Raw genomic sequence first — 22,200 nt, forward strand, 5'->3', positions numbered from 1 at the left:
GTAGAGTTTATTTTATTCTTCTGTGTTTACTAATATGCCTCTCACCTTCCTTCCTATTCTCTCCACATCCTCTTTTAAAAAATACAGGGGGAGCCTTTATTCCTGGTTTTACTGTGCAGTGATCCAGGAGGACAGGAGTCAAGTATGGTTCCTTTGTCATCTTTAGCCGTAAAATAACATACTCAGTTGTGAGTTTTGCATCTGTTACAGGGTGATGGGCTCTTCATGGAGCCCTTGTGCTTTAGATCCCCGTGGGTAAGATACCCGTGGTTAGAGGGAATCAGTACCTCCACCTTCAGCAAAGACCTCTCTGTGTAGCTTCTCTGTTCACCACTGGATCCAAAGGGCCTGGCCACAATTAACATGCTCTTTATCCTAATACAGGGACCCCGCATAGCTTTCTTCCTTTAGTTCCACCTTAGAAAACGATGCCTTAACTCCCATGTTCCAGTGAGTGAACCTGGCCACGGACCTTAGCAGTTGGCTTCCTCCAGGAGTGATCCTGATTAGCTTTCTCCAGAAACCCTAATAATGAACCCACTATATCTTAATTATAAATATACATATATGTACATATATTTATATTCTTATCTTTCCCTCAGTATACCTTAGCCCCAGAACCACACTGATGAATTTTGAATCTCGTTTCCATTTTGTATTGTCATCCACTTTACTGTCAACCAGTAAAACAACCAGCAACATAGCCATCCAGTAAGACAGCCAATGGAAATAAATGAATGGGTTTCTGTTTATGGTAAAGACTTTTTTGTTCTCCATCGCCAGCTCTCATATGGTGAAGCATCCACAGTTTAATTTCTCAGAATCCCAAACAGAAGATTCTTCAGCTGGAAGGATGTTAGAAAGATGGATTGCCAAAGCCAACGGTCTCCTGTAACATGTGGATCTCTGCAAGCAGAGCCTCATCTTTCAATTTCAGCTGCAAGAGAGGAAGGAAGGGGACATGTCATACCTGATATATCTATGTAGAGACCCTTCATTTGTGGGGCCACAGCTAAAGAACATAGTTCCTTGGAATGGAATTGTCTATATTCCCTACTGCATGGTAACTCCATTAAAAGACCTCCACATTGTGCTGGTTACATTGATATGTTCACTTTATGAAAATATATCAAGTGGTCTGAACATTCACAATTTGTGCATTTTCTAATAAAGTAACTTTAATAAAGTAACATTTTTAATAAAGTTTATTTTTGAAAGATTCACATTATCACCCAATGTATCTTGAGTAATATATACTATTCCCATTTGGCAAATGACAGAAGTGAATCAAAGATACTAGATTGAACTTAATTGTAGAATCTAGCTGTGTAGTAGAGACATCTAGTTGCCTACTGAATACCCTCTCTCTCCTTTAAAACTAAGTAAATCTTCATTTCTTTTCAGCACCGAAATGCAGCCAGCTAAAAAGCCACATTTCCTGCTTCGCTTGCAATTAGGGGCAGTCTTATGACCAGGTGGCCAATGATATGCAAGTAAAAGTCACTGCTCTTTAAAGGGAGGTGATATAGCTAGCATGACCCTTTTGTCCTTTCCCCCCTTTTGTTCCTTATTGTGCTTGAAACATGGATATGATGGCTGGAACTAAAATGGCTGTCCTTAACTATGAGGGATGGGAAACTATGCTATGGTTGTTGAAGCAGAAAGATAGAGGTTGTATCTCTGATGACATTGTGGAGTGGTAATACATTAGATGAGAAAAATAAAACTCATTTGTTTAAGCCACTGTCTTTCTAGTCAGATTACTTACAATTCATAACAGATAGAATAGACTAGGGATTGGCAAACCACAGCTCAACAGCCAAATACAGCACTCTGTCTTGTTTCCGTAAGCAAAGTTTTATTTGAAACACAACCACCACATTCATTTGTTTATGTACTGTCTATGGCTGCTTTTTTCACTACAAGGGCAGAGTGTAGTAGTTGCAATAGAGACTGTTTGGCCCACAAAGGCCTAAAATATTTCCTGTTTTTCCCTTTAAGAAAAAGTTTGTTGACTCCTGGACTAGACCAACACCTTCATTTCACACATGAGGAAAATGAGGCCCAGAGAGGTTAATACAGTAAGTTAATGGCAAACCTAGGACCATAATTCAGTTCTACTGACTCCCAGGCCATCTGTCTTTCTATTAAGCCATATTCTCTAAAGAGGTATAAAAAAGATCCCCCATGGCACTATGTGGGTTAGTATTCCAAACCCAGCAGCCCCATGATAATGGCACAATGGTAAGAAAAGCCTCTAGAAAAATATTCACATCATGAAATGCTATACAGTCCTGAATTAAGCCAGCACCTTGTTCCTAGTTTCCCAGCCCCAGTACAGTGCAGACAAACAGCAGAGGCAACTGCATCATACCTTCATTGTGTATTTGTAGGCTTGCTCAGCTTCCAGTTGCCGTCCAGCCTGAAAAAAAGAGCAGCAGCTGGTGATGATATAAACATTATGGTGGGAAAGTACTTTTCCTGCTTCACCTTTGAATTCAAAGTTTCTTAACTAAGAAGGTTATATATATGGTATGATAAAAAAAATATGGTGACTGTTTAATAAAAAAATTATTACAGGAAAAGACATATTATCTTTAATCCCACTCAAAATACTCTCTATTGCTTCAAACACACTTATCCCATTGTTCTTGTCATTTTCTGAAGCAGTTCTGGAAGTCCTCTTTTGTGAGTCTTTAGTTGTGCTGTTGTGGCTGCCTCATTTGATGTTCTGAATCAATTCAAAACATTTACCTTTCATGGTCATTTTGACTTTGGAGAAGAGCCAGAAGTTGCCTAGTACCAGATCCAGTGAATAAGCTGGATGAGGACACACCATAATGTTTTTATTTGACAGAAATTACCATATATGAGAAGCAATGTGTGACACGGAGCCTTTCCGTTGTGATAAAAAAAAGTACCAGGAATGCTGCTGCCGAGTGCCATCCAACAGAAAGGCAGGGAACTTCAATATGGGAAGTGGCACATCGAACCTTAAAAACAGCGTGTGACAACTTTCAACTTGTTGGGTGCAACCAGTCGGGTGTGAGCTACAGTTGAGAGATGGTGTGTTTTACAATTTGCTGTAAATCATCTTCCATCATGACAAAGCTCCATGTCACACATCACTTCTGGTATATGGCAATTTGTCAAATAAAAACATTATGGTGTGTCCTCATCCACCTTATTCACCAGATCTAGTACCATGTGACTTCTGGCTCTTCCCCAAAGTCAAAATGATTCAGGACATCGAGGCAGAAGTGACAGCACAACTAAAGACACTCACGAAAGAGGACTTCCAGAACTGCTTCAGAAAGTGGCAAGAACGATGGGATAAGTGTGTTCAAAGCAAGGGGAGGTATTTGGAGGGGGAGTAATGGCAATGTGTCTTTTACTTTAATACATTTTTTAAATTTAAACATTCACCATATTGTTTGATCACACCTCATATACTCCTCTTTTTGATTATCCTTTCTTTCGGTTTCCTTGTTTTCTCTTTACTATTTTCATAATTTAAATGCTTAATTCATTGATTTTTCCACACTCTTTTCTAATATATGTGTTTAAGGCTATAAATTACCCTCTCTATATTGCTTTAATTGTATCCCATAGTTCCAATATATAATAGCTTTCTTTTTATTCAGTCCCATTTCAATTACCTACTAAAGTGTAACAAACCACTCCAAAATGTAATGGTTTAACAGACAATTTATTATTTTTCATAATTCTATGGGCAATCAGAGCCATTCTTCTTTTTCCTGGGATCACTCATGTCCTCTATTTGGTTAGGGCTGGAGGAGCCAAGATGGCCTCACTCAAAGAGTAAGGTTAGCTGTTGGCTGGGGTGCTTCAGTTCTCCTCCAAGTGGACTTTGAGCCTCTTATAGGCTAAACTGGGCTTTTAACCCATGGTGTTTCCAGAGTTTTAAGAGAGAAGAGCAGTAGCTGCAAGACTGTTAAAGGCCTTGTTTCTAAGAACTCACATAATGTCACTTCCATCATAGTCTACTGATCAAAGTAAGTCACCAGTACAGCTTAGATTGCAGGGTAGAGAGAAACGAGAAGGAGACTCCATATCTTGAGTGATAATACCACATTGCAAAGGGTGTGGACATGAAAGCATAATCAAATGGGGGCTATTATTGTAAAAATCTACCAAATGGCCTGTTTTCGTCTTCTACTGCTGTGTAACAAATTACCACAAACTTCGTGGCTTAAAACAAAACCCATTTATCATCTGACAGTTTCCACTGGTCAGAAGTTGGCATGGCTCAACTGGGTCTCTGCTTAGGATCTCACAAAGCCAAAATCAAGGTGTTAGCAGGGCTGGGTTCTTATCTGGAATCTACTTGCAAGCTCATCCAGGTTGTTGGCAGAATTCAGTTGCTTGTATTTGTAGGATGGAGGTCTCCATTTTCTGGATGGCTGTGATTCTGAGAAGGGAGTGCTTTCAGCTTCTACAGCCTTCCCACATTCTTTGACATCTGGTCCCTCTCCATCTTTAAGCCACCAATTGTGTGTTGAATCTTTCTTGTGCTTTGAATCTCTCTTACTTCCCTTCATAGCAGTACCTATATTAGTGTCTGATGGAATTATCTTGGGAGGTCATCTTCAGAATTCTACCTACCACAAAAAATTGTCTTATGATTTTCTCTTTGATCCATGAATGAATTACAAGCATGTTTTTAAGTTTACAAATATATGAGTCTTGGGGCCTATCTTTCCTTTGTCAATTTGTAATTTTATTGCGGTGTCATCTATATATATTTGTGGAATCTCGCTTTGTGTTTAGCATATGGTCAACTCTTATGACTAACTCATTTGTGCTTGAAAAGAATATGTATTCTTCAATTGTTAAGTGCAGAGTTCTATATTGGTATTTGAGCTCAACCTTGTTTTATTCAAATCTTACATATGCTTAATTATTTTTCTATTAGAGCTATCAGTTTCTAAGGGAAGTGTATTAAAATCTTCCATTTTCACACTTTTAGTTTAAAGAAAAAAGTAAGGCCCAGCAAGTTTAAGTGACTTACCCAGGATCCCACAGCTAGTTGTGACAGAGCTGGCGTAAGAACATAGGTATGTCTTGTATTGATATTCAAGAGAAAATTCAGTAATTTTTATTTTGTTCATTTCTCTTACATTCACAATATCTCCTGTCAGCTTGGTGTCATATTGGCCAATCGAAAACGGAGGGCCAATCTCATTATTCCCAATCTTATTTTAGGCTGATGTGCGTTATTTAAGCAAGTTATTTAATTATGGGATAGTTATTTTCTATAGGTAAAGCAGTTATCACAAGCTTCTACAATACCCCCCACCTAATTTCCCATCTATATCAAGGATAAGCACCCTTCACCAGCAGTTCAATAGGAAGGAAGTATTCAGAAAACCTAGTATATCATCTCCTTCACTAGTCTTTGACCTTGTTTTATATTCTGATACAATAGCACTTCCATTAAAAAAAAGTTATCCATTTGAAATGAAAAAGGAACTCAGGAATGAGGTCGTTAAATATAACTAAATACATTTTAAATGTAAATACCATGTATTTCCTGATTAGTATCAGGTAAATATCTAAACTATCGATCCCAAATTCTGGTCTCAGAAAAAAGTCAGAGACAATTACAAAGAAGATGCTTCATAGTATCAGGTCCATTTTTAAAACAATAGTATCTTTTGGGAAAATTGCTTTAGTCTATCAGAGATATCTGTTGGTCCTTTTGTTTGTAATCCATTTATATCTGTACCCTTATAGGCTACTTTCCCTTTATTTTTATACCTGGAGTCTTATATAGCTTTTCTAGGCCATATACGACTTACAAAGGGGGTAATTAGAGGCTCCAGGAATTTTTTGTAGATCCAGAGCAGAATTGGAATGACCATACAAGGAACGTTTACCATTGTCCCAGGCAGGAATTATTGTCCTAAACATGAGAGCACAGGCAGGTGGGGAGAGGTATCCAGGAGGGCAGAAGGAAAACTGCTCACTGCCCACAAGTCTAATCTGCCATCCCACTGCACGGTCAGTCACTGCCCTTACACAGCTCCCCATTAAGTGTTTATAACCCCAACCCTAGACCAGGTTCTGATCCCTACATCCTCCTTCATCTTGAGGCAAGCCACCATTGGGCTGGGCCTGTGGAGTATAGCAGGGAGTCTACCCACCCACCCCAGAACCCCCCGGCCAGCAGTTAGCCCTGGCTTACCCCACTCCCACTCACCCATGACCAATAAGGCCAAATGTCTCACTGCCATTTTTAGAATCTCCTTTCCAGATAAACACACCTGAGTATATGATTTGTAAGCACATTCCAAGTAGAGGCTTCTCAGACTCGGCCGCTCCTTTGTCATTTATATAACCAAATCTGAAGCTCATCAAACCTCAACTATCATGCGTTAATGGCCATGCCGCTATCTTTTGCTTTACTTGGTCCTTCACCTGGTTTCCCTAAAAAAGCATTGTGCAAGGATAGTAAACACTCACTTTCAGGCTGACCAGAGCCAGATATGCCCATACTTCAGCATTGTAGTTGTTCAATGCATTGGCTTCAGAGAGAGCATCCTCTGCTTCCGAGATCTCCTCCAGCTTGACAAAAAAGAAGACGTGTGAGTTGTTAAATCAATACAGTTGTCACGTAAGCCAGCTGGAGTCATCTTCACTGAAAACACCATGTCCAAATAACATTAGTGTATATGACCATACTAATAGCTCCCAACTTTATTATTATTATTATTTTATTTTTTTAGCAGAACTCTTTCTTCAAACAAAATCTTATGTGGTGGCCCAATATCTGAACCAGTTAAAAGTGGAACTACTCTGATTAAAAAGCCAGGTAGGGGAATCTGGAATCCTGCCTGCTGGGCTCTCTTCCTCCTTCTCTCTACAGTAGTCCCAAAGGCATCCACAAACCACCAAGCTGCAGGTGCCAGGCTTGGAAGGTCAGAAGCATCACTGTCATGTGTACGTCATCCAGTGATTTTCCCATACGCACTAGACTATCAGATACATTTGTAGTTTCTTCCTTTACATTGTGCATCCCTTTCTTAAGGTTAAAGTCCTATGAACATGTCAAAATACTATTGCTCAGAAAATTTCCTTTCCCCTAAAATTAGTTATTAACAGCATAATCTTGAGCAATCAATATAATATTCAGAGACTCCAGGGTGCTCCCTAAGCTCTGGTAACATGGATATCATTGCTGCTTTCTAAAACTGTGAGTTTACTTTGTAAAATCTTCCAAAGGCCACCTAAGAATAAGGCACTCCTCTTCCAATAAAGGAGCTCTTCATTTTTTCTCTTTTAGAAAATCGTAGGCTTCTAGGCTCGAGGCAATATGAAGAATGGCTTTTCAGCAATGCCCATACCTTGACCTATGCTTTAAATGTCTCTGAGATATTGATTCATTATTCAGCCTATATTTGGTAAGGATTACTCTGTGTCAGGCAGTATGCAAGATACTGGGAATAAAAAGATAAAACAGAACAGGTTCCCTCAAAGAGTTCACTGACAGATATGTTTTTTAAAACAAAAGGAAAAAACCCTCAAACACATAAATAGTTCCAATACAGACTAAACATTTCTATAATGAAAGCATATGTGTGATCTAGTGGAGAAACAAAGGAAAATAATAAAAATTCTACCCTGAAATTAAAGGATGGCCTCTGAGAAGCAACATTGCTAAAGTAAATCTTGAAAGAAAAATAGGAGTTTGTTATCTGTACAAAGTGAAGAAAAATAAAAGCAATTATACAAAGGCATGGAGGCATAAGATAGCATGACATGATCCAGAAACTCTTATGTTTGCCTGTGTGGCTGAAGAAAAGAAAGAGAGAGAGAGAAGGGAAAACAAACAAAGTAATAAGAGACCAGATCATATATATCCACTCAAAGGAATCCGGATTTTATTCTGAAGCAAGGGGTAGTCATTGAGGGTTTAAATAGGGGAATAACATTGCATTTGCATATTTTAAAGACCATGTTGATAACAATGTGGGAAATGAATTGGGAGAGGACAGGAGACCATCCTAGCAGATAAAGAGGGGATGAGACTTGAATTAGAGCAGTAACAATAGGTATGGAGAGTAGACAATAGCCTCAAGAGACATTTAGAAGAGTAAATCAATAGGATATTTGATGCCTAGATAAAAAGTAACAGAAGTAGATTAAAGTGATTGATTGAGATCATCATAACCCCATTCACCAAGACAGGAAATACAGGAGAAGGTATAAGCTTAAGGAATGTGAGAATCCTTCAGAGATAAGTTAGGTTATATTTTGGATATATACATTTTGAGGTGTCTAGGGAACCACCAAATGGAGCTGTCCATTATACTGTTTGATATAAGGGTCAGGACAAGAAAAGTATTACGAACTCAAGCTTTAAGATCCCTTAGGGCACAAGTGGTAGTTAAGATCACTGGGGTAGAAGATATTTTTAGGGAGAATAAATAAGGTGACAGGAGAATAAGGCTGACCACCGAACCCAGGGGACCCAACAATTATGGTGGTGAAAGACTAGGAGCCAGCAAAAAAGGCTAAGAATGAGATATCAGAGAGTAAGGTGCAGAACTGGAAGAATGTGAATGCGTTATTGTGGAAGTCAAGGGAAAAGAAGGCTTCAGTCAACAGGTTCCATCCATGTTGTTGCAAATGGCAAGATTTCATTCTTTTTTATGGCAGAGTAATACTCCATTGTACTAATGTACCACAATTTCTTTATCCAATCATCTATTAATGGATATTTCGGTTGTTTCCATATCTCTGACTTCTGTCAGAGAAGCTTCAGCAAAGAGAAATTCACCTAATTTCAATGAAGGGAAGGGTAAATGGGACCTGCAGAATTAACAGATAATTCACAAATAAAGAAATATGTTGGAGAGAGGGTCCAAGATGGCAGATTAGGTAAACGCTATGCTTACTGCACCCCGGGATCACACCAAAACTACAAATAAATTATAGAACAATCAGCCTCAAGAATCATCTGAAGACTAGCTGAAAAGAACCCGTATAACTAAGGATATAAAGAAGAGGCCACATCAAGACTGGTAGGAGGGGCAGAGATGCGAAATGGGCTGACCCCAAGCCCACAGATAGTGGTTGAACCCCAAGAGAGACACCTCGGTGGCAGAGGTCCCCCAGAAGAGGGAAGAGTCCCAGCCCCACGCTAGGCTCCCCAGTCCAGGGGTCCTGTGCTGGGAAGAGGAGTTCCCACAACATCTGGTAGTGAGAATCAGCAAGGACTCTCTCTGCCCATCCCAGTGAGACAGAAGGCACCCTCTTAAAGGGCTCGCACAAAGACTCACTCACTTGCAAACACTCACCTGGTATCTGGTGGAGAGGTGGCAACTGGCAAGGTGCTGGAGACATACGGAGAAAGATTGAGTTGTGCGGCTGCAAGCTGAGGGCTGGAGGCAGAGGAGCCATTATCCCTATGTGGAGCCTGCCTCACGTACAGCCTATCTTTTCTATGTTGAGCCTTCTCCCGAAGGGCCAAATCTAAGACTGCATTGGTCTGGTAAAATTCATGAATGCGCACCACCTTGGTGATACCCAGGGTTCCCATCCCACACAGCTATTACTGCATCGCCCAGGACACTCTCGACTCCTGAGTGGCCAGCCCGCTACAGAAGCCTTTTACAGCAGGGGAAGGCCTACGGTAGCCCAGCGAATTTTTGGTGGTGGGAAGTGACCCAAAATCTGGGACCCTGCCCCACCCAGCTAGAGCTGCATTGCCAAAGGCACTCTCAACACCATATCAACTAGCCCAGCCCACGCAGCTAAGTAGGCTCTTTCAACAGCTGAGCCTTACAGGAAGTCGGCAGATGGCAACAGGCCTCTCTTAGGCGGCTCTCAGGGAACTGCAGGCCTAAGTGAGTGGTGGCTGGCCATAGTGTTCTCAGAGTGTTTTTGTGAATTGGTCATGGGCCCAGCACTGGTGCAATAACCAAAACTGTATTAACTTTGTAAAAACTACCGCCACACCCCACAGCTCCCTGGAACCCCACCCTGCACACCTAGAGCTGCATTGACAGGGGCACTCTCAGTGCCTGGGTGGCCAGACCTGCCCCACAAGCCATGGAAGCCTTTTACAGAACTGGAGCACCTGCAGCAGCCTGGGGAACTTTTGGTGGTGAGCAGTGACCTAAAACCTGTACTGCAGCCCCTCTCGGGCAGCTCTCAGGGATTTGTGAACCTGAGGTGAACAGTGGCTTGCTGTGGTGTTCAGAGCATTTTGTGAAGTGGTCACAGGTGTGGCACTGGCTCAAGAACTGAATCTGCATTAACCTTGGAAAAACCACTGGCCATGCCTCATGACTCCCTGGGACCCCACCCCACCCAGCTAGGACTGCAACGCCAAAGGCCCTCTCAAAACCAGGTCAATTAGCCTGGCCCTCGAAGCTAAGGAGGCTTTTTCAATGGCTGAGCCTTATGGGCAGCTGGCAGGTAGTATCAGAGAAATGCAAATAAAACCACAGTCAGATACCACCTCACTCCTGTCAGAATGGCCATCATCAATAAATCAACAAATAACAAGTGTTAGCGAGGATGTGGAGAAAAGGGAACCTTCTTGCACTGTTGGTGGCATTGCAAACTAGTGCAGCCACTATGAAAATCAGTATGGAGCTTCCTCAGAAAATTAAAAATAGAACTCCCTTATGACCCAGCAATTCTATTCCTCAGAAAGAAATCCAAAACACTAATTTGAAAAAATATATGCAACCCTATAATTACCACAGCGCTATTCACAATAGCCAAGATATGGAAACAACCAAAATGCCCATTAATAGACGATTAGATAAAGAAATTGTGGTACATTTATACAATCGAGTATTACTCTGCCATAAAAAAGAATGAAATCTTACCATTTGCAACATGGATGAACCTAGAGGATATTATGCTAAGTGAAATAGGTCAGACTGAAAAAAGACAAATACTGTATGATCTCATTTACATGTGTAATCTACCGTGTTTCCCAAAAATAAAACCTAGCCGGACAATCAGCTCTAATGCATCCTTTGTAGCAAAAATTAATGTAAGACCGGGTCTTATTTTACTACAAGACCGGGTATAATATAATATAATATAATATAATATAATATAATATAATATAATGTAATATAATACCCGGCCTTATATTAACTTTTGCTCCAAAAGATGCATTAAAGCTGATTGTCTGGCTAGGTCTTATTTTCAGGGAATCACGATAAAGACCAGAATAAATGAACAAACAAAACAGAAACAGACTCATGGATACAGAGAGCAAATTGATGGTTGTTAGATTGCCGTGTCCTGCGCGATGAGGGTTGTGGGGAGCGAGAAGGGTGGCACAGGGTTAAGAAAAGACAGTAGCCATGAATAGAGTGAAGCGGATCCAAGGTGCTGCAGCCTCAAGGACTGGCTCCAAATGCCTACACATAGTTTTTATTAGTTAGGTGAGGATAAAGCTTGTCAATCTCAAGATCTGTGAATCCTATACATTATAATAGGAAACTGATTCAAGCCAATCACCCTTGCCTGCAGGCAGCTGAACCTTAAGTCTCAGGATGTATGTACTTCCCCAAGGGACAAAACCTATATGCATATGAATAGATGGAGAGCACATCACTGAATCACTCCCCTTGCAGGTTGTGAGAAGGAATACAGCCACAGAGGCAGAGGCTCTCCTTAGCCGGGGAAGGTGGGGGGCTGTGCCCACCTCTGTGAACCCCATGGGTTCTCCTGTCAGTCTCCACTCGACTGCGCCTGGCTTGAGTTGTCCCCCCCATGGGGAATCTTACTCGTCATTGGCTGACAAGCCATCTTTCTGGGGCCAAACAGGGAGACATAAGGTACAAGCACAAAGGTGAAGCCAAGTCCCTGAAAGGATCCATCTCACAGACTCTCCTTTCTTTAGGGGCAGGTACAAGGAGACAGACGGGTAGGCTGCCGCGTGGCAACACTAGATGGCAGGGGGGTTAGGGAGATGGGTGAGAAAAGTAAAGGGATTAGGAAGTACAAATTGGTAGTCACAAAATAGTCATGGGGATGTGAAATACAGTATGGGGAATATAGTCAATAATGTTGTAAAAACTATACGGTGTCAGATGGATACCAGACTTATTGAGGGATCATTTCATAAATTATATAAATGCCTAACCACTACGCTGTACTCCTCAAACTAATATAAAATAATATTGAATGTCAACTATAACTAATATATATGTATAAATATATAAATATAAATATAAATATAAATATAAATATAAATATAAATATAAAGTCACAAGATGTAAAGTACAGCATAGGGAATATAGTCAGTGGTATTGTAATAACTATATACGGTGTCAGATGGGTAGTAGAGTTACTGGGTTACCACTTTGTAAGGTGTGTAAATGTCTAAGCATTATGTTTTGTACACCTGAAACCAATTTAAGAAAGAAATATGTCTATCACATGATTTCAACCTCATTAGTGATAAAATGCAAATTAAGACACCTAACAAATGCAGATTAAAAAAATTTTTTTAAGATACCTATAAAATTAGCAAGTGATAATGCGCATTTTTGATCAGGTAACAGGAAAATTACTCATACCTGCTGGAAGAGTATAAATCAGTATACAGCCTTTCTAGAAGGCAAATTGACATTATAAAGACTTTTAGAATTTTCTACATTCTATAAGAATGTATCCTAAGGAAATAATAAGAATTAAGCACAGAGATTTATGTCCAAGAATGTTTATCTCAGCTTTATTTGTAATAGTATACTTCTAAAAAGTAAGGACATATCTAATAATAAAAGATTAGTCAAATAAATTATGGTATATCCACAGACAGGTATAGTATGACTAAAACATTGATGGGGGCAGACATTACTTGGACATCTTAGCAGTAGGGCTTAACTCAAGTTTTTTTGGTTCTGGTTTTTTTGTTTTTTGGTTTTTTTTAGTTTCTATCTCAACGAGACTTTTTTACACTACTCAAAACAAATAGAAACATGACTTATCTGAATAGTTTGTGTAGTTTTTTGTACTTTCGACAGTACTGCCAAGTTTCTAACAGCTACAAATGTTTTACATCCTTTCTGGGAAGGTGGAACAGGGGGGCACATGGCTTATGTATAAGGGATCGTACGTCACAATTGGCCTGGGACAGTCTCTGTGTCCCAGTGCAATTATTAATAGCACTGTTTTTATTCTCAGAAGCGTCCTGGTTTGCATGATAAATTACACAATCACCTTATTTATGCATCCAAACTAGGGAACACCATGCAGCCATCAAAACTCATGTTTTAGACTATTTAGTGATGTGAGAAGACACCAATGCTATACTGTTAGGTAGAAAAGATTAAAAAGCAGTAAATACATTATTTTTAGTTTTATACATTAAAATTGTTTTCATATATGTATGAAAAAAGACTGGAGAAAAATGCATTAAAAAATAAGTGATGGGATTATGGATACTTGCATGTTTTCTTCATATTTTGTATCTTCTAAATCTTCTATAATGAACACATTATCACCTTATGGTTAAAAAAACAGCAATGAGGAAGAGGAGACAAGACATGTAGCCAACTATTTTGCGTAAAGGGTAGCAACCAGGAAGGTGGTTGTTGTTATCACTGTTGTTCAATAAGATGGGGAAAATGTACGGGGAAAGAGATGATTGAGAAGGAAAGGTTAAAATTTTTAATCATAGAGAAAGAAAAAACTAAGAAAGTAGTAAGGTATTAGGAGAAAAAGTGAGAGATGGAATCAAGAATACCCATGAAAAAAATAGATAAGAACAGCAGGATGCATGTCTCCGTCAAAGATTAGAGGAAAGGTGGGAAGGATGACTAGAGTTTTTATGGCTGGTAGAGCAAAAGGTCTACAGAAGCTGTAGCATCTCCTCCTGAATACAGTCTGCCCACAGAGATTAATAAATATCAATCATTTACTTTAATTAAATTGAGTGGATTCTTCATATCCCATATCACTTTTTTCTTATAGCTCACAAAATTATGAGCTTATGTACCAAATAACATGAACATTTTTGTTTATTATATAGCTTCCTGGTTCAAGTTTTTGTGAGATTTTTAAAGAATGTTTTGTTTTTCTAGTTCAGATTGACCTTCAGTTTACTAAACAACTTTGAAGAGCAACTTTTCATTAGAGAAGACTGCCCTGATTGTTATCCCACTGTCATCACAAACTCCCAGGGTGCTCGGAAGACCAAGGCACCAAGGTCAGCTGTCTTAGTCTCAAGCCCTCATCTTCTTACCCGATAGCAGGCAATTCCCAGTCCGAGCCAAGTGAGGCATGAAGGTGATCGCTTACAGGCTTGCAGGTAGGTTCTCTTTGCCTTTTCATACTGTAGAAAGAAAGCACCACTAAGCTTTTGTTCTTTTGGCAATTTCAAACACTGCATTGCTAGGATAATCATGGGGCTTCTGCAGTTATACTACAGACCAATGTACATTAAATGAGTCCTAGGAGGTAGCTGGTTAGCTCAGTTGGTTAGAGCGTGGTGCTAATAACACCAAGGTTGCCGGTTCAATCCCCGCATGGGCCACTGTGAGCTGCACCCTCCTTAAATAAATAAATAAATAAATAAATAAATAAATAAATAAATAAATAAAATAATTAGTCCTAGAGTTATATGTGATATTAAAACTTAATTTTGGGGGAGCAGTTTTAGGTTCACAGTAATATTGGGAGGCAAGTACAGAGATTTCCCATATACTCCCTGCCCCCACACATGCATAGCTTCTACCATTAGCAACATCCCCACCCAAGTGGTAACTGTTACAACTGATGAACCGACATTGACACGTCACCATCACCCAAAGTCCATAGTAGGGTTCACTCTTGGCATTGTACATTCTGTGGGTTTAGACAAATGTATAATGAGATCTATCCTTCAGAGTATTTCACTGTCTTAAAAATTCTCTTCGCTCCATCTATTCATCACTTCCCTTACCCAACATCTTGAAACCACTGATCTCTTTACTGTCTCCATAGTTGTGCCTTTTTCAGAATGTCATACAGTTGGAATCATGTAGTATGTAGCCCTCTCAGATTGGCTTCTTTCACTTAGTAATACGCTTTTAAAATTCCTTTGTGTTTTTTCATGATTTGACAGCTTATTTCCTTTTAGTGCTGAGTAATATTCCACTGTCTGCATGCACCACAGATTATTTATCCACTCATCTACTGAAGGACATCTTTGTTGCTTCCAAGTTTTGGCCATTATGAATAAAGCTGTTATAAACATCTGTGTGCAGTTTTTTGTGTGGATGTAAGTTTTCGACTCCTTTGGGTAAATGTTAAGAAGCACAATCACTGCATCATATGGTACGAATATTTTAGTTTTGTGAGAAATTGCCGAACCGTCATTTAAAGTGACTGTACCATTTTGCATTCCCACCAGCAAGAAATGAGAGTTCCTGTTATTCCACGTCCTTGTCAGGATTTGATGTGGTCTGTGTTCTGGATTTTGGCCGTATTTTGGTATGTAGTGGTATCTCATTGTGAACTTAATTTGCATTTCCCTGATGACACATAATATGGAGCATCTTTTCATATGCTTATTTGCTATCTACATATCTTCTTTGGTGAGGCATCTGTTAAAGTCTCTGGACTATTTTAAAATCAGATTGCTTTCTTATTGTTGAGTTTTAAGAGTTCTTTGTATATTTTACATAACAGTCCTTTTAGACATGTCTTTTGCAAATATTTTCTCCCAGTTTGTAGCTTGTCTCATTCTCTTCACATTGTCTTTTGTAGAGCATAAGTTTTTCATTTCAATGAAGTCTAACTCATCAATTCTTTCTTTCATGGATCATGTCTTTAGTGTTGTATCTAAAATGTCATCACCATACCCACTGTCATATAGGTTTTCTTCTACATTATCTTATAGGAATTTTATAGTTTTGCATTTTACATTTAATTCTATGATCCATTTTGAGTTAATTTTTGAAGGTGTCTAGATTTTTTTTTTTGCATATGGATATCCAGTTGTCCCACCACCATTTGTTGAAAAGATTTTCTTTGCCATTGTATTGCTTTTGCTCCTTTGTCAAAGATTAGTTGACTATATTTATATGGGTCTATTTCTGGGCTCTCTATTCTGTTCCATTCATCTATTTGCCTATTCTCTAACCAATATCACACTGTCTTGACTATTGTTGTAGTTTTATAGTCAGGTAGGGGGTCAGTCCTTCACCTTTGCTCTTCTCTTTCAATATGGTGTTGGTTATTCTGGGCTTGGATTGTATTTTATGTCTATCTTCAAGGAGCTATTGCAAGAAAACTGGTGAGAAGAGAAGGACAGACCAAATTAAAGGGCAGACTATGACATGAAAGCAGTTTCAAAGATATTTGTAGTCTCTTTAAAAGTTGAGGCAAGGAGTTACACCGAAAGTTCTGGGTGGCCACAATGATTATCTGAATTCCACCTAGACTTAATCGTTTACCCCTTTCACTTAAAAGTGACATTATGTCACTTTTGGTAGGATGACAGGTAGAGAATCTGTGAACTAAGGGATACACTTGACAGAGCTGCATTATTCTGAGAGTCTGTTCCCTTGTTGCCAAAGGTCTTAGAAGCTCTCAGCAGTACAGGAGACATTTAGAAAAACTCAAAAAACAAAGTTCCAAAAGAAGCATTCCACGAAGGACCACTTCTTGTCTTGTATCTCCAGTGTGAGAGACAGAACTACAACTGAACCTCAGTAAATAGCCTATGAACTCCTTAACTAGTGACTGCACAAGCCAAAAGCTCTGTGAAGATGCAGTTTGCAATAACATCAGATAGAAAACTTTTTCTTATTTACTTCACTGTAATAGGATGGTGATTTTTCCTTTCAAGCCTATATGAGCTTTCTTACTTGCATTATAGGCATTGTAACTTCTTGTTGCTGCTGTTTTGTTTTATATAGAAAGAAAACTGGGTGTTCTGCGGGGAGAAATGGAATTAAGTCAAAACAAAAGCACAGAGTCAACAAAGCTTTTGGGAGAAAGTTGGTAATTGTTGAAGTGGGATGATGGGTCCATGTTGGTTCATGCTACTATTCTGTTTACTTTGCATGTACTTGAGATTTTCCATAAGAGAAAGTTTCTTTTAGAAGGCTTTGGGGTGTTTCCTAACATATGGAGAGGAATTGTTAAAGACTCAGGTCAGAGTGCTCTGTGGAATGGGGTTGGCCTCAGCTGAATTAAATATAATCCCTTGTGCTGAGGAGGAAGTTTGGAGAATTTATTTTGAAGTCCATGACACTTTCCATTAATTAAGGCAAGCTAAGAATATTTCTACTACTCCTAATAATAAAAGAAAATGACTAAAATAAAATGTATTGAGTTCTTAATGACTTTTCAGTATCATAATGGTGAAAACCACAGACTCTAATATGAAATTGCCTGGATTTAAATCCTGCTTCTATTAATTACTAGTTACCTGATGTTAGGCAAGTTACTTTATCTTTGGATGTAAAAGCATCATTATGTTACCATTTTTAGTCCACTTGACTATGATCAGGTCCTAGACAATGACCTGACTTATATGGTTAGACCCCAACCTTACCCCTCACCTGTTTCTCTTCCAGATATATGTGCCCCAGTCGCAGAAAGATGAAATGCATCTCAGAAGCATCCACTACAAAACTAATGGTTCGTTCATAGCATGCCTTGGCCTCAGCATGATTTCCACTCAAAAAATACAGATGGCCCTTCACACCCCAGACGTTAGGGTTCTGAGAAAGTAAAGAACAAGTAGTGTATGAAATGAGGTGGTGTTTAAAAGTACATTAATGATCTTTGTTTATCATTCAAATTTAAATTGCTTTCTTTTTCTAACTCTGAAAGAGGGTCATTCGGTTGCACTGAGAGATATTCTTCTAGGTCTGCCCTCTCATTTCTTTCTTGCATTCTTCAAAGTCATTTTGTCTTTGGGGTAAATATTAAGAAAAACATTCAAGATAACCATGATAGTATTCACAGTGAGAAAAATAGAAGAAGCCAGAAAACTTGAAATGGATAAACTATTTACTGAAGGGCTGTCCTTATCCTTTTCTCTGCCCTTTGCAAAACTCACGAATGCCTAAGAAAAACAAGTGGAAGGGATGAGTTAACTGAGAGCTGACGACTCGCACCTCTGGTAACCAGAAATCTACCTGTGATATGGCATCACCACCTTTAAGAAAGCCTGTTCGCCCCTTATCCAAACTAAACTCAAGAGGCTCCGGCAGATTTCATTACCAGATAGTCCATTTGGGCAGCCTGTTGGAGGTATTCCTCTGCCTTGGCAAAGTCCTTCTTGAGAAGGTGTGTCTGGGCCAGCACCAAGTAATACTCACAGCTGGGGCCTCCTTGAGGGCACAACAGCTCATGTGCAAGCACTCGGTGCACATACTGCAAGGAAAAATCAGATTACGAGGAACATGTAAATAACTGCATTATGTCAGTTCCATAGCTCTTATGGTTGAAGATTCTGTCTCTGATAATAAATAATAAGGACCATATTCTAGAGTGAAATGATTATCAACTTCAAAAGGTTAGAGGTGAATTATAAACATTCAGCACCTAGTCATGGTTCCATTACCACCTATTCACTTAGTCACCAAATGCAGACATTTCCTAGAACATAATCTGCAGTATTGCACAATTCTGGTCTTGCTGGTCATCATATTAGATGGGTTTTAGCATGTATTTGTTAAGCAGCAGACAAAGGAACTTTATTTATACTGACACATGAGATAACCTTTTCAGGCAGCTATAATTGTAAAGAAACTTACAGCGAGACAAAACCTCCCTTTCTAAAATTCTAGACTTGGGATCTTAGAAATAGTGCATCTGTTTCTGACCCACTCTCAAATATTTCTTATGTTCACCAGTTTAACACTTCGGGCTATTCTTTACTTTTAATACTATGCAAGGCTTGCAGATTGGACAGTCACATGTACTTGCTAAGCAGAGAGGTAAACCCTTCTTTTTGCTCTTCCCTCTGTTCCCATCTCAGCCCACAATGCAGAAACTTCCACTAACACTTATACCTTCTTAGGAAAACAACTCTGCAGCTGTTCCCTCTACCTTCATTCTGGCTCTTTGACATGGAGGCATAGTGACTTATGTAATCAGGGAAACAGAGAGCCTGTTTCTCTATTGGGAAAGGTTTAATGTTGCCCACTCGCACCCAGTTCATAATTCTTGCCCTTTCTTGAGCTTGCCCACCCTCACATGGAGCATGCACAATGCAGAATCGGGGCCAACTCTCCTGGCTCCTGGATCTCACTCTCTCTCCTACTGCTTGCTTCCTGGGTACATTACTTGTTTCCCATGGGGCAGGTAGACCTCATAGGATGCTCTTCTTCTCTGGGAGGGGGCTGTAATTCTCCAACTGTTCTACATGTGGCAGCATGGGTAAGTCAAACCCGGGTCCCATAACATCTCCAGCCTAGTTTTACCAATAAAAAAATTTAATATTTTTATCCCCCATAAAGCACTGTGTGTGTGTGTCTGTTCCAATTGGTTCAGAACCTGAAAGGGAAGAAGGGTATTATTAGGCTCCTGTGAACTCCCAAAACTCACATAATATGAGCTCCCATAATAAAGTGACATCAGGCTACATACGTCTTTATTGAATCTGAATTTGCTCTGCTGGTATTCTACAGGGAGCAGACGTTCAGTGAGGTCTCCTAATGCGCTCTGCAGAGAGTGCTTCATGTTTGGATGCTCAGCCCATTGGGCTTTTGATGTGTTCTCAAAAGCATACCTGATTTCTGCATCAGACATAGTTAAGCTTGCAGAGATGCCATTATGAATAGAATAAGTAGGTCATTAAAATCTTTCCATCTACTTTCCTTTTTCCAAATATTCTGACCTGCATAGCATTGACCTTCATTAAGAAGCGTATGGTCTCCATGAAGATGGTGGTAGGAGTCTGGGAAACACCATAAGGGGTGGGATGAAGAAAAGTTGATGAATCTTGATATTTTGATACTTCTGAAAACATATTAAAAGAATAGATGATTGGATGTAAAGGAAAAAAATGTACAGACTTCAGACACTGTAATGTAGCAGGGAGAATATTCTAATCTAATATATGAGAGAGATTATAATCTGGAAAACAATAGTTTGCTCTATAGCAATGGTCCCCAAAGAGGAGGTCTCAAAGGTTCTCAAGGTTAGTCTTCTGGTGGTACTAAATGCAAATCACAACCAAATGAATGGGTTTTTAAAAGTGTTCAGATCGTCCTGAATATGAAACACAATGTATAGATATTTAAAAAATGAAGAATCATTGTTAGAAAATCATACGTCTATAGTTGCCTACTTTTCTGAGCTAAATATAAATCCTTGTTGATTGAAAGAGTTGTATTTCTGAGTTTGGATTTCAGAGCCTAGCCTCATCTGAAGGCCCTTAAGCAAAATGACAGGTAAACTAATCAACTTCAGATAAGATCACCATTTTGGTAATCACAGCAGTTTTCATCCTTGTCTACTTGGTTTATGCCCCTCTTTCAATTGGAAATCTTTACTCCTACTTACCTCTTTTTACTGGAATCTCCTTGACAAATACATTGGATGGCTTTTGGCTGCTAGCTGGGTCCTGAGATTGTACAGGCAAAATGGGTTCTTGGGAATCAGACCGCGGTTTGGAGGATTCTTCAACAAATCCATCTAGAACGGATAATGGAGCTCCTGGTTCTAAATAGATTAAATTTTAATGAGGAAAAAATACCTTCCCATATTGAATATCCAAAGGTTATTACAGAAAATAAAATACAATTCATTTTTAAAGCATAAGGAACACATTCCAGAAATATTGCATGGACAGATTTGTTTTGCAGACTTTTTATATTTCTGAATAATTTAAAGAGTACAACCTAAACTGAGAGAAGGCTAGCACAGCTTCTGTCACTGTAACCCCTAGTCCAACCCTGCTGCTTACCCAAGGCATGAAAATACCAAACAGTACCTATTATAAAAGTTATTTGCTAGACCCAGAACCTCAAGAATCCAGATGGGAAGATTAATATATTTTTAGATAAGATTAAAACCACCGAAGGACAGAAATTCTAATCATCTCAGTGTTTAATAATAATAATAATAATAATAGTAATAAGTAGCTATATTTGAGCAGGACTATATGTCAAGTATTATACTAAGGACTTAAATGTATAATCTCATTTATTATTCACAATATTATATTTTATTTATGGTGCTCCTTTAAACTAAGTGAATCAGAGAAGTTACATAATTTGCTGACGCTCTTAAATATGCCAGGCTGCTTCTCAAACAGATGTTTGATGAATAAAAAGAAAAAGCAATTTCAGGCAGGAAATCATCAGTGCCAGCTGGCTCCGAATCAGAATAGGTCACTCAGCTAGAGCAAAAGATATGCTCTTTTGGAAATATTTGAAAATAGGTAGAAATTGGATAGGTAGATAGGGAGGGGCATTCAAGGCTGGGGGCGTGCCATTGGCAAAAGCATGGAAGTAGTGAGCTAATTTATTTTACTGGGTATTGAGGATTGCATAGAGAAAATTAAGAGAAAGGTAGGTTGGGGCTACACTTTATTGATATTTGAATGCTAAGATTTTTCTTCTATAGGCAAAAGAAGAGGGCTACAATAAAGAGTATTGAGCAGAAAAATTAGAAGATGACAGTGGTATTTTATGAAGATTATTCTAACAGTGCTTTGTAGCAAGGAGGAAAAATGTGAATGGAGACAAAGGGGTCTGTAATAAGGCTATTACAACAGTCTGGATATTTGGTAATGGAGAGTAGTGGAAATCTAAAGGGAAGATACAAAGAGCATTTTGAAAGATAATCAACTGGTCTTGGGAATTAACCTGATATAGGGGTGATGGAAGTTCAAGCAAAAAAGGAAGAGGAAGCAGAGATGACTCTCCGATCATTAGCTTGGGTGCCTAATATAATGATACATAGTGAATTTGGGAGATAAGGAGTTGACTTTACTAGTAGAATAGTACAGCTGCTGGATCCTGGAGGAATGTCAGGGTTAAAGATACATAGTTGAGTTATCAGTAGTGAAATAAACTCCGAGGATAGGTGAGCTCTTAGAAAGTAAAACTATATTAGTGGGAACTGATTGCATTTAATGAGTTTGACAAGAAAGAGAAGCAAATAAAGGAAACCCAAACTGTTGGAGATGCAGAAGGCAATCCAACATGGATTTCAGGAAGGAAAGTCGTTAAGTACTACAGACTGATCAATGAG

The 22,200-nt window shown here is 39.1% G+C and overlaps 1 protein-coding gene and 1 pseudogene across 3 annotated transcripts in view; both read right to left on the bottom strand.

Moving 5' to 3' along the window:
* Nucleotides 1-640: 640 nt before the first annotated feature.
* Nucleotides 641-22,200, bottom strand: part of CFAP70 (cilia and flagella associated protein 70) — a 68,885-nt gene continuing 47,325 nt past the window's right edge. For all 3 annotated transcript variants that reach the window (XM_019746009.3, XM_019746008.3, XM_074339577.2), the window contains 8 exons: nt 20,506-20,664; nt 19,838-19,959; nt 18,217-18,369; nt 17,550-17,711; nt 14,243-14,332; nt 6,487-6,588; nt 2,375-2,422; nt 641-937 (listed from right to left, as the gene is read on the bottom strand). In XM_019746009.3, the coding sequence (XP_019601568.2) occupies nt 857-937; nt 2,375-2,422; nt 6,487-6,588; nt 14,243-14,332; nt 17,550-17,711; nt 18,217-18,369; nt 19,838-19,959; nt 20,506-20,664 (917 nt within the window). In that variant the 3' untranslated portion in view covers nt 641-856. The remainder of the gene's footprint in view (nt 938-2,374; nt 2,423-6,486; nt 6,589-14,242; nt 14,333-17,549; nt 17,712-18,216; nt 18,370-19,837; nt 19,960-20,505; nt 20,665-22,200) is intronic.
* On the bottom strand, nt 2,862-6,132 carry LOC141572803 (UPF0729 protein C18orf32 homolog pseudogene; annotated as a pseudogene).

Source organism: Rhinolophus sinicus, chromosome 15 (assembly GCF_057876585.1).
Source record: "Rhinolophus sinicus isolate RSI-liver-muscle chromosome 15, RSI-T2T, whole genome shotgun sequence".
NCBI lineage: Eukaryota > Metazoa > Chordata > Mammalia > Chiroptera > Rhinolophidae > Rhinolophus > Rhinolophus sinicus.